Genomic DNA, 12708 nt, shown 5'->3' with positions numbered 1-12708 from the left:
TGTCATCAACATAAAGTAATGCCTGTGAATGTTTCAAAATTGATGGAAAATTGTTTAGGTACAAAGACAGTAGAATCGGGCCCAAGACTGAGCCTTGAAGTATCCCGGTTACAGGGGTGAGACAGCTGAATCAGATTTGGGAGCAGTTTTTGGAGCAATGAAATCTCGATTTTGGAGCAGAAGAACCTTGATTTGGAGCAGAATGATGACATTTATTACGTCACCTTAGGAGCCTAAAAATTAAATTTTTGGCAACTAGAGGGGGGGGGGGAGTGCACTTTTTAATGGGTTTTGAACGTACATAACACTGAAACAGCCTTTCAATGAAGTTTTTTTTACTAGAGTATCACAAGGCAGGAACTGCACTACCTTTTTACAAGCCATTTATAAATCCTTAGGCTCTATGCATAGATAGCATGGAGTGCCAAATAAAACATCGAATCGAAAAACTAAGCAATCGTAGGGCATTTTCATTATCATGTGAATGCTGAAAGTATTGTTTTTGTAATCCCAGACTCAGCTTTACACACAATTGTAGAGGCATGGCAAAAGTTGCGGAAAGCGAGGTGACGATCTTCGCGCCCCACCATCTCTCCCATTTCAATCCCCAAGGTGCGCATTCACTACGATCGCAATTTGAATAACGTTGGTATGTTTAGCCACCTTCCTCTTGGCATTAAATTTCACTTCAGATAAATAAACCATTAGTACTAGCGTGCAATAATAGCCCGTCCCGTTATCGGCCCCTCCTTGAACATTTTGCGGCGATGTAGCCTGCGCCGCCACTTCTGCAGTGTCGATCGTCTCATTTCCGCCACGCGCAAGCTCGCTGTCAAAGGTAGGAATAACTCAGCGTTTTATTATAACACCGCAATGAGTCCGAAATTTCACTTCAAGCACGCAACGCGCCTCTCACTCGAGGCCGAAACACGGCGAATTCATGGGCCCCACGTTGTTTTTGATGAACTCCCGTTCTTCGAGTCACGCAACTTCCCTCAACAGATCAAACGACTAAATGAAAACCCAGCCACCCCCATAACCAAAACAACAGTAGAAATCGGCGAAGAGCACTCTGCCTGAACCACGAGCAACTGCTTCGGCTGCTTCGCCCGGCGGCCATGTTTTCCAATATTCACCACACCAAGATGGCGGCGCCCAGTAATGTCGTTCTGGAGATACGGCGCTCCGAAAATTGCCGTCTTTTCATCAATTTTCACCAGTAGTTTGTCGCCTGAGTACACATGCGTATTTTTTTCTACAGGACTTTGGAATTGTTTTCCATGGGAAAACTTAAAAAAAAAACTCAATGTGCAACCCGACATGGTGACCTTCGAAAAAACTATCTTGGGGACAATAAAAAACTATCTTGGGGACAATTTTATGCGGGTTTTTTATTGTATGATCAATCAATTAAACCTTTACAAACAGGATCACCTTGGGGGTGCTGGAAAATTATGCCGTCAGTAAGCATTTTTCCCCACTGAAACTGGCGGTAGCGTTAAAATCCTTGGCTCTCAGACTGTTTTGGAGCAGTTTGGCGCAATTTTTGCAATTTTCAAGCTTTTGGAGCAGCCTGGCGCAGGAAAGCAGATTTGTATCAAAAGTGCGCAATATGCGCAGCTGTCTCACCCCTGCGGTTAGCACTGTTTCTGGGTCAGATATGAAGTCCCCAATTGTTACGCGCTGACTTCGATCTGGTAAGTAACTGGTTGGCAATTCATGCATCTTACCCATAAAACCATAGTTGGCCCTGTATTGGGCGGAGATGTGTTTAAATCATAATACTGGATAACTACCGTATTTACTCGAATATAAGGCGGTCACGATTATAAGGCGAGGGGGGAGTTGAAGGACCCAAGAAAAAGAAAAAAAGTTTGCACACTAATATAAGGCGAAATAGCGAAAGAAAAAGGCAAATAAATTTCCTACCTTTCATCAAAGCAGACACCAAGTATCCATGAACTATCTGCACACACCGATATTTATTCGGAGCGAGACGGAAGAGCAACTTAGAAACTGTATTCAGAGGTGGTGGCATCCGAATCTTCCTTGTCACTTGCGCACTCAAAGAGGTCATCGTCCTCGGCGGCGTCAAGAGCATTTGAAATGCAGCACTTGCGGAACGACGTCTTCTGTTTGCGCCAACGACGCACGTTGTTTTCGGGAACTTCAAACTTTCGACCCGCCGCGCAGTTTCCAGTGACTTCCGCCTCTGCTATGACTTTCCCCTTGAAGGCTGCATCGTAGTGGCAACGATGACTCGTCATTGCGCTGGTCGCGTGAAACAAGCACAGAGAAAGAAAATTTTGCAGCGGGGACTCCGAGAGCTCTAACAAAAATGCAAAATGGCGTCCCGACTTGTTTACAAGCTTTGCGGCGACTACTGGCTTGGAACGGCTACTCCTGGCTCAGCTCGTTGACATGGTTGAAGGCGTCTGCTGCCATGGCCTCTGCTGTATCGCAAACTATTCAATACCCTTGCAGTTCCGGAAACTCAGTAATTACTATCTGCAACCTGCCTTTGTGTAAAATTTTATGTGTTTTATTCAGAAATCTCTTTGTTACATTTCCAACAGTGTCGTTGGGCTCTTTTAGAAGCTTGGAAATGGTTGGATGGTGGAAACCAAAACTGTCACACCAAAATCGGCATATTGGGATACTAAGCCTCGTATATATGGCGGGGTATGACTTTGAGACCGCACATTTTGGAAAAAAAACCTCGCCTTATATTCGAATAAATACGGTATCTGGCTTCAGGTCCCGTGGGATTACGCCGGGTTCCCGGTAGATGAGTGCGTGGACAGCCGAGTTGGCAGCCTCGTTCCCTGGTAAGCCCGGGTGACCTGGAGTCCAAACGAGATATCGCAAGGTTGGGTCCTTGTCCCGACACGCTCTTCACAGTATTGCCTGAGCGGTGATGGTGATCCAACCCAGCTCGAAATTCCGAAACGGCCCTCTCGAATCCGATAGGATGGATTTAATGAACCGTGGGAAACTGCGAGGGCGACCGCTGCTTTCCATGCCGCCTTCGAGGGCTATGACCCACGTTTTCAGCCTGTCAAGGTTTAGATGTTTCTCCAGCTGAGGGATTTCACCCATGTGCTCCACCTCCACTGCAGGAATCTTCTTCAGGGATGGTAATGACAGCAGGGGCAAAGAAGCGGACCTGTTCGCGTCCTCCAGTGCAGATGTCTTATTAGTTTTGCGTTTTTTGCCCAAAGTGCCACTAGCTCTTGGCAAAGTTCGTTGAGTTCAGGGGAGTGAGGAGGGCAAAGAAAGCGAGAGGCTACCCCAGGCCAGCTGCCTACCTTGTTTATCTCTGCTTGGGAAGCCGTATCTGGAGAGGACGTGGCTCAGCCACCGCTTCCAAGAGCAGGGAAATCACCGCTGCTGAGTGCAGGAGCGTTGTGGTCCCGTGCTATCTTGAGCTGCTGCTGTGATGTTTTTTTCTGGCTGGCTGGTGCCCACCCGCCTGTTCCCCGGCTCGCTCCAGGTCACTCCAGGTCACTTATTATCACCGCCGGCCCGGGAGACAGTTTTGGTTGATGTTGGGGGTACGTGCTGGATTCACCTGAATTTTCCTGTGCAGGCTCTAGATCCCGTGAGGTGACTCTCACTGCAGATGAGTAGGGTGGGCTTGCATTGATGTGGGGCCATGCTGCCGTCCATAGTGGTGCCCACTTGGCCGCAGTGGGCAGAGGTCAGCCTGTTGACCAGTCGTCCCGCAGTGGAAGCAGGCTGGGGTGGCCTTCTTGTATTCGCGCACCACGGTGATGACACTGTTGTAATGTACGTACCGTGGCACCTTGCGGCCCACGAAGGTGATGAGGGCCGCTGCCGATTTTTTCAGTTTACTGTGAAGAGTCCGCCGTCCAAAATATCGGGTGAAGCAGGCAAAGAGGAGTTTTTGGTGGTGGTACTTGACGTGGTCTCAGTCCCCACCGTGGTGGTGACGAAGTTGTTTGCACAAATGCGATCTTCAATATCCTTTGATATTGACATGGACGACTCCATTTCCACTTGAAATGCCTGCACTTCGCGCAGGCACTAAGCTCAGACTAGCATGTATGCAACTAACGCGTTTGTATTCACACTCGTCGTCATTGACACTGTCAAGTTCCACCATCTTTGTATGCTCTGCTTTGGATATGCTAGGTATGGTACTAGTTTTGGGCGCAGTTGAGGTAATAGTAAAACTGCTGCTTTTTTGCTTGATACTTATTTAAAGGGTGTAAACTGCTTTTAAAGTAATGCAAAAACAAGTCGTCGACCTCGATTTTTTTTGGCCACGGTGTAGAAATGCGTGGTCGAACTTACCCAGTCACAAGAAAAATTAAAAATGGCGCATAGAGCAATGTTCCTAGACCACTTTAATTTCGCAGCTTCCCATACGTGCCCTGTCTTCTGCGCGGCTGGAACAGTCGTCACGGGATCTAACGGCGATGCAGTCGAGTCTTGTTCTGCAGCTGGCGCGTCGTTTGCTAGGGTAGAAAGGCGGCGGCGTACCCCAGTGTGTGTGGCGTGCATCTGCTAGCTCCCACCCTTTCCAGGTCAGACAACTTAAGACGAACCTTCAAATCTAACAAATGCGTGGTCATGTGAAAGCGTGAGTGCAAACGGGCGAACTACGGAGACGAATGCTCGAGGCGGCGCTGACTTGCAACTATCTCGTTTGCTCTCGTTGCTTTAGCTTGTCTAGTGGGGATTCGCGCATGATTAAAATGACCGCTTGACGGGCACTTACCAACCAAACGTAAATAACTTCAAATATTTGCGAATGCATGGGTCTGATGTGCGTTAGCGTGGTGATTAATCCCGGTGCTTTATTTTTTTTCGCGTGGTTGGAACAGGTTTTGCGACGAGATAAGGCTCGGGTTTGGGCATTCAATATGTGCAAACGTGAGTGCGGGATTATGTTTTGTTAAAACTCGTACGCGCTTTCATCTCCTACTCGTTTATTACTTTCTTTTCAATGCATTAAGTGGCGGGCTGGCCTGGCACTTGCGTATAGGTTGAACTTTTCCACCCAGCATCACACGCCAGTCAGTGCAACATTGTTGCATGTGTTTGTAGCTGAAAACATGGTGTTTCAGTGCTGGCACTCAAGAATGATGTAAAGCTGACATGTGTCCAGCAGCTACGCTTCTTATCAGGTGAATAAAAGAAAACAGATTCACGGCAGGAATATTCTTTACTTAGCATGCCATTCTTGGAGAGCACTAGTCTAACAAGATGGCTTAAAGCAGCTTTGCCCTTTTCCTTGCTTGCTGTACTTGCTGAGTGACCAACATTTCACCCTTTTCCTTCCTTGAATAGAAGTTAATTCACGTGATAACATAATACTTGATGACCATGATGCTAACTTCCTGACAGTGCTCATCACTTCCAAATGCAGGCAGAGAAGCCTTTTCCAACTTGTCTATCTTTTCCCAAAACAGGTCATCAAACACAGGAGACTTGTTCAGTTTTTGGGAAAACAGTTTTCTCCATCTTTTTGACCACTGTGTACAGCCTCATTGACGGTTCTTAAAGACACCCTGGCTTGTGTGACCTAAGTTCAGTTTCTCGGGGGCAGCTGTTAGTATAATCTGGCTATCCTCACAATAGGTATTTTTCGTCACCTTCTTCTGGACATAACCAACAAGGTAATACACAACCATACCATGAACTCCTGCTTTCTAGTAACCATGGTCACCCAGACCATCCCTTTCAGACTGGTTGCTGTTCGCAGTAGCTGCTTATGCTGCTTCTTGGAACCATTTACGACACATCTTCCGTTTTCATCTATGGTTGCTCTTTTAGTAACTTGTAGCTACTCTGCCACGAGCTCCCACATGTAGAAAACGCCACACGTTCTTCCACTGGTTTCATGGTCAGTCAACTCGAGCCTCCAGTTTTTGGAAGGCTGGGTTGCGGCCGTCAAGTCGTCGAATCTCATGGCAAATCAAACGAGTAGGGAGGCGTCGTCTTTCCAGCACTGCCTCCGCACATATCACTCACGCAAGCTTCAGCGTCACTGCAAGTTTCGTTGAGCACAGCTGCTGAAGCACGAGGAGGTTTTCTGGGTGACTTCCGCCTGTGCGTCAACCTTGGTTTGGAGATTCGCTCGGGAATCTCTATGGGAATCAGCTTAAATGTAAACGAACACAAAGGGAGAGGAAGAAACATGATGCTGCGCCAATCCCTCTTCCTTTCTGTTCATTTACATTCAAGCTGATTCCCACCGTAGATTATGCACCAGCTAGGACAGGCCAGAGCCATTCGCTCGGGAAGGCCAGGAAGGCCTCAGTGTTTTCTTCGGGTGTTTGTCCTAACTCTGCAATATTCTGTTTGCCCGGCAGGGATAGCCACTAGGAACTCGTCGTTGCACCATACTTCTGGTGTGGGCTCCATGGCATCGCATACCTGCTCCAGTGTGGCTTGAGGCGTTGTGTGGAACTGCATGTTGTTGTTCCACTGTAGGTTGTATCTTGTTGTTCTACTGTGTTGTATGTTTTTGTTTCACTTGTTGTTCAATTGGTATGTTGTTGGTCCACAACAACAACAAAGTGTGCAGCCGTGCTAAGGGCTTCTTGCCTCACTTTGTGTGGCGTACGCTTCTGGCTTTGTCTTTGCTGGCGATGCTCTACCCCCAGAAACCACTGGTCTTGTCTGTTCTTGTTTCCCCTTCACCAGATCAGCTGTGCCTCTGGCCACCTCCACCATGGCTTGTAGCTTGTGCACCTGGGTGTGAGAAGGTGCATGGTGGCTGTCCACCCAAATCTTTGCAATTGCAGCTTGGCTGGCACTCTCGTCCTTGACGTCCCAGTGCCCCGGGGTCCCATTCACAGGTGGTTGCAACTGTAAGCGTAGGTCAACGTCAGAACTGCCTTCCGTATTGTCAACCACGTGTTCCACTGTCGCACTGGCCCCTATGGCTTCCTCCTGTACTACATTATGTCGTAGCTGTGGCAGAGCTGACACATTCTTCACTTGTTTTTTGAGCTGTCCATGGGCTTCGCGGCCTGCCTTCATTCCTGTTTCCATCTTCCATACCTGTAGCAACCAGCGCTGCTTTCTCCTGTGCCTTCTGACGCAGCCAATACTGGAGTTCCTCCTGTCGTTTGTCAAACTCTTCCCGTTCTGCGGCTATCTGCGCCTTCAAAGCTTGAAAGCGCTGCGTCCACTCCTCTTTCGCTTCCTGTGCATCATCCCGCTCTGTTTCCTTTTCCAGCAACCGCAGTCTAGAGCAAACAATGCAATCATAGCTCTAAGCCTCGTTGGCTTCCTTTCGGGTGCTAAAGAGTGTGGCCTGTAAGAGAGCCGCTGCCTTAGACCCCGTACATGCGACCCATTCTTCGTCGCCGTCATCGAGTGGCACTGCCCTCTTTCCTTGTGGCTTGGTCGTCGTCATGTAGTCCCTTCACCCGAACAGCAGGGCAGGAAGTATTTGCCCCACTTAAGTGAGCTACGTGCTAACAAGAAAGGTGCGATGCGTTAATAGGGATTCCTAATGCTGGCTGAATAGCATTTTCTACAGCACACGGTTTGCCACTTGCCATACTCGATTATAAGGCGAGGGTGCGGTTTTGAGAGTCAAAAATCAAAAAAGTATATTTCTGAGCTTCGAGTACCAGGTGGTGTATGACTTTGAGTCTACGGATTTTGGAAGGAAAACCTCGCCTTATATTTAAATAAATACGGTACCTGCATGTTGATTGAGAAATAGCCCTTCTGGTTCCTGTAGACTTTGAAGTTGTCACCACCGGATTACTTCGATGTGCATGCAGTCGATACAGGCGGTGACTCCCGGAAAGCGGGCAATGCTGTGAAAGACCCTCATGACTTTTGTCAGCGCCGCAGCTTCTGCAAAGTGCACCAGCCATTCGAAGAGGTGGCTTGCTGGCAGCTCTGTCACCTTCCGTACAATGCGGCACAGAGTTGCCTGAGAACCTCAATGAGGTTTCCCGTCACCACCTGGAAAAAGCTAGCTCAACTTTCGTACAATGCGGCACATAGTTGCTTGAGAACCTAGATGAGGTGTCCCGTCACCACCTGGAAAAAGCCAGCTCACCTTCCGTACAATGCGGCACAGAGTTGCCTGAGAACCTCGATGAGGTTTCTCATCACCACCCGGAAAAAGCCATCTCACCTTCCGTACAATGCGGCACAGAGTTGCTTGAGTTGCTTGGGTAGGAAGACTCGATGGCTGATGTGCAACTGACCGAGTCAGCGAACTTAATAAGATCGAGAGCTTCGAGCGCTGGGAGACCCAAAGGTATGGAGCGTAAGGGTGAGACAACATACACAGTTTGCCGGACCGTGAATAGTTTCCACAGGATATTGGCAACAAACTTTCCGAGAACATGGAGTGGCTCATTAGGGGTCCTGTTAGCGTTATGTCGCACTTGTCTAACCTGGTAGGCAATCCAGGAAACGTTGAGGGTACCACAGAAACATCTGCACACGAGTCTACTTTAGCGCACACCGGAGTGCCGTTTATGACGACCTGAGCATACCGAGAATTAGAGTGCTCCCCGTGCACTGCGCCAACAAAATACGCCCCCTTGTCTATATGGAGAGAAGAAAGTTGTACCTTCTTTCGGTCGCCTGCAGCCTTTTTCCGACATGCCACTGCAAAATGTCCGGAACAACCACAGTAGTTGCATTTCGCAACTTTTGCCGGGCAGGAGGTCCTGGGGTGCGCTCCTTGACCGCAGTTGGGTCATGGACAAGGGGTGCGTGGTCGGTAGGACTGTTCTCTATTGTCCTGACCTTGTATGCCAGATGCACTGTTCCTTGACGAGCTGCTGGGACGCCGCTGTCCTGACGAGTTCTTCCGGAGCTGCCCTTGGTTGCTGACCGCGTTGAGGTTGCTGGCTGCCGCTGCCGAAGGTTCATCGCTGGTTTCTCGCAGCTGCTGCTGCTGTCGTTGGACGGTCTCCTTCAAGCGAGCGTTTGCCAAGCACGGGCGAGTGTCAAATTTGCATCCATTTGTAGCGACTCTGAGAGCTTCGCATCTCTGAGGCCGACAGCAAACCTGGCGCGGATCATGCGATCCTTTTCCTGGTAGTCGCACCGGTCCGCCAGCGTGTGCAACACAGTGATGAATTGGTCGACGGATTCGCCAGGTTGTTGAATGCGTCGCTGAAAACATGCGCTGTCATAAACTAGGTTCCGTGCGGACACGAACTGGTTGTCGAACTTATTTTTGACGACTTCGTACGGCTTCTGTTGCTTTTCAGATAAAGCGAAAGTTGAGATTTCTCTGGCTTGCCTTCCCATCGTATAAAGCAGAGTCCGGACTTGTGCTTCTTCACTTCGCTCGTTTAAGCCCTAGGCAAAGCGGTAGTCATCGAAGAGCTGGATCCAAGAAGGCCATTCAAATGTCCGGTAGAAGTCAAACGTTGGCGGAGGTGGAACAGCGAACATGCCATGGAATGGCTTGACTCCGTTGTCTTCTGACATGGCGGCACTTGAAGATTGGTGCAACGCCCCTTGAATATCAGAAGACGCCATCTTCTGACACCATGTCGTGTTGCGGCCTAGAAGTAGGCCGAGTGCAGCTGGGCTGCCGTAAGAACCGGGAAAGGGACAGAGCCGCCGACGTTGCGGGCGAGATAATGACAACCTTTATTCCATGCCACTAGCGTACATATATAAGAAACACACATGTGACCAGTGACGTCACGTACAAACTGCTCGTGGCGCGTCGGGGCGAAAGCAGCAGATAACACAGGCACACGATACGCGGCATATGCGCTATCACCACAGAACTGCATTGTTGGCAAATTATTACATTGCAAATTTCAATCAAATTTATAGAAGTGCTTCATACTGTAGTACATACTTTAATGGGTAAATATGTACCTACCTCATTACCATTTCGCCATCATTACCTTTCCCCGAGCTTTTCCACCTCAAAAGGGATTAAGCTCGGCATGCGTGGCAGCTAGAACATCTGGCCCAACGAAATGTGCACATTATCGCCGATATGGCATCGGCCTGAAACAGGGAGATGGTTTACATGGAATTATTAATCAGCACTTCACAAGTGACCTACGTATGCCTCTGTATTTGCGGCAGACAGTTTGCAGTTATTAGGTCACCAGTCCTTACCTTTGCACTTGGACGCCGCGTTCTCGAAGAAGAAGCTTTCCCGCAACACACGGGCGTCGTGGGCACTCCCCGGGAACCCGGCGAACACATCGGTGAACAATATATCCGCGTCACAGATGCCCTGCAGGACGATCGAGTGGAACTTTTTTCTGTTATAGTAGCTTTCCTCCGACTCAGATGGTGTGGAAATGCGGATGTGGCATCCATCGACGGCCCCAGTGACGTCCGGCAGGACACCACGACGACCGAGTGACAAAAACGCCCGCTTCATCCTTCCGCGCTCGTCAGCGTCCGGCCACCGGATCTCTCGGGCGCTGATGGAATAGAGGAATGCCAACACCCAGTTGATGGCAAGGTGCACGCTTGATTCGGCGACGTCGAACTTGTCCGCAATCCGGTACATCGCACTCTGCGAACTGATGTACGTGAGGGCGATGAGCAGGGTCTTCTCGGAGCTCATTTTTCTTCGTCCACGGTGCCCAGCAGGGTAGAATTCAGAACTCTCAAATTCAGCCCCAAGCTGAGCGACCATGGACCGTGAGAGCCTGAACATTTTGCGAAATTCAAACTCCAAGTACGTGGAGACGACCCGCCCAGTGTACAGGGGCACTCGGTGGCGCTCCTCCCTCACCAGCTTTAGGGTGCCTGGATGCGTGCGCCCGCCTCCCCGTTCAGGGTGCAGAAAACCGCATCGTCTGCTACGACGGCCGCCGTGCTCGTGCCCACTCCGTGTGGCGCTCGCGTGTCGAGCAGTATGTTTGAAGCGATGCGCCTTTGTGTGGACGATAACACTGCAAAAAGGGCACTACAGCGGCATTACAGTGAAGTAGGCAATATTTTTGGTGGTGCTTAATTTAACCATACTTGAAGGTTAGCTGTCTCATGCTATTATGCAACGCTATCACCTGAAATTAACCGTTTAAAACGCATTACAAACGCTGGTCAGTGTGGCGTGTTTTTTTTTACATATGTAACTACAGAAATGCAGTTGTACGGCGCTCGGTGATTTTCTTTTACAGCCAGAAATAACGCGTTCAACGCAAGCGTTAGTATAGAGGAGTGAGAAAATTTCTTCGCTTCTAGCATTGCTGTTCTTCGGCCAGAGTTGTACGATGAACCTTTATTGCTTGTAAACAGGTTATTATGCAGCCCTAAAAATTCGCGTTGCATAAGAAGTTCGAGCTTTGAGATCGAGCTCATAGCCCTGGGAGATCTCCATCTCATTTAGTAAAAGAACACAGTCCCTTTCAATGTCTTGCATGCCTTCTGCTTTTGTTTTCAGCAGGTCTACCACGTCTGTAAGTATCCCAGGCAGAAACTTGAGTCCCTGTAGTCGACGCGCAAGAGTCCTGTTAGCCTGCAGCGGGTACCGGAGTTTCCTTAAGGTTTCATAGCCGGACGTCATAGCCGGACGTCCGGCATGAAAATTTAATTTGAAGCGCTTGCTTTACAGTTCGTGGAGACCAAGTAGCACTCCTTTTGTAGCTGTCGTGCGGCAGTGGACGTATTTGGTCCTCGTTCAGAAATTTCATGTTCTTTCCAAAGGTTTCTATGTTACCTTCGAGCTTCTTAACCTTTTTTCGCAGGCCTTGGATCGCTGATTTTGCCTGGGTATGCGAGTCTTGAAGTTTGCTGTATTTCCGTGTAAGGTCTGCCAGCAGCTTATTAGCAGAGTGCGGGTCAGACACCCCAGCTTTCATTCTACTGGCTGAGCCTTGCAGACCTGTTTCGTCCGCTACCGGTGCAGTTGAGCAGGCTTCATGTGAGCTGCAATTCTGTCCTTCAGGCAGCCCAAGGCTGCCCGGCGACGACATTGCGTCGATCGCAACTGCATGACCATCAGTGATTACGTCGTGCTGATCTCCATGTAGAGCTGAGACGAGAGCGGTCCCAGTCCTTTCCTTTGGTGCCTTTCTGCGCCGAGGCAAAGCTGCAAAAGCAAAGGAGAGCATCAAACTGCATCCCATAAACAGCATTAGGCATGCCGCGACTGGCTTTCTTAATGTCTTAACACTTCCATGTCTGAACATCCGCACGCTACCTTTGCTGCACATTTAAAACGCCTGTAGTCCTTTGCAAAGAGACAAAACGTCATTTTTGGGCAAGGTCACAAACTTCGTTCCCGGCGCCTTTTTTACTAGTTTACGTCCGCAAAAACAGCATAAGAATACCGCCCCTCCCCCTTCTTCCAGAGAGCTGTGATCCAACGTCACATCCGACAGCGTCCAAGAAAAAAAATCAACTCCTATGGGCTTACGTTCGTTATATTTAAAAGCAAAAACAAATGGCAAAGTTCCGCCACCGCAACTCTAACATCTGGAAACAAAACAAAGTTCGACCTGCTTTTTTAGTGCACTCTTACAGTTAAACTGTATTGGAATTATTGGAAACATGAAAAAGCGCTGCATGCGTACATGGCCACACAATGAAGTCATAAGACTGCAGTGGCGAATAATGCTAAATTCTGTGTAAAAGCACGCGGAAAAAAGGAAGTAATAACTTACGTCTGAAGGAAAACAGTGTAGGCACGACATTTCGCTTTATCTTTTTCCAACCATCCGCCCGGTTTTGCTCGAACCTGTCCCCTTCAAAATGAGCCTGCGCGTTCAT

At 49.0% G+C, this 12708-nt stretch overlaps 1 protein-coding gene and 1 pseudogene across 1 annotated transcript; both read right to left on the bottom strand.

Moving 5' to 3' along the window:
* Positions 1-2009: 2009 nt before the first annotated feature.
* On the bottom strand, positions 2010-9612 carry LOC144165343 (uncharacterized; annotated as a pseudogene).
* A 1591-nt stretch (positions 9613-11203) lies between these two features.
* LOC144165342 (uncharacterized) lies at positions 11204-12708 on the bottom strand. The gene is made up of 2 exons (XM_077695449.1): positions 12603-12708; positions 11204-12028 (listed from the first exon to the last, which is right to left on the bottom strand). Exons 1-2 carry the CDS (start codon positions 12706-12708, stop codon positions 11487-11489), a joined length of 648 nt encoding a protein of 215 aa, XP_077551575.1. The 3' UTR covers positions 11204-11486.

Source organism: Haemaphysalis longicornis, unplaced genomic scaffold (genome assembly GCF_048455015.1).
Source record: "Haemaphysalis longicornis isolate Haplotype H1 unplaced genomic scaffold, Haemaphysalis longicornis Haplotype H1 scaffold_14, whole genome shotgun sequence".
In the NCBI taxonomy this organism is placed as follows: Eukaryota; Metazoa; Arthropoda; class Arachnida; order Ixodida; family Ixodidae; genus Haemaphysalis; species Haemaphysalis longicornis.
Note: the sequence above shows the minus strand (reverse complement) of the source record. Positions and strands in the feature narration are given on the sequence as shown.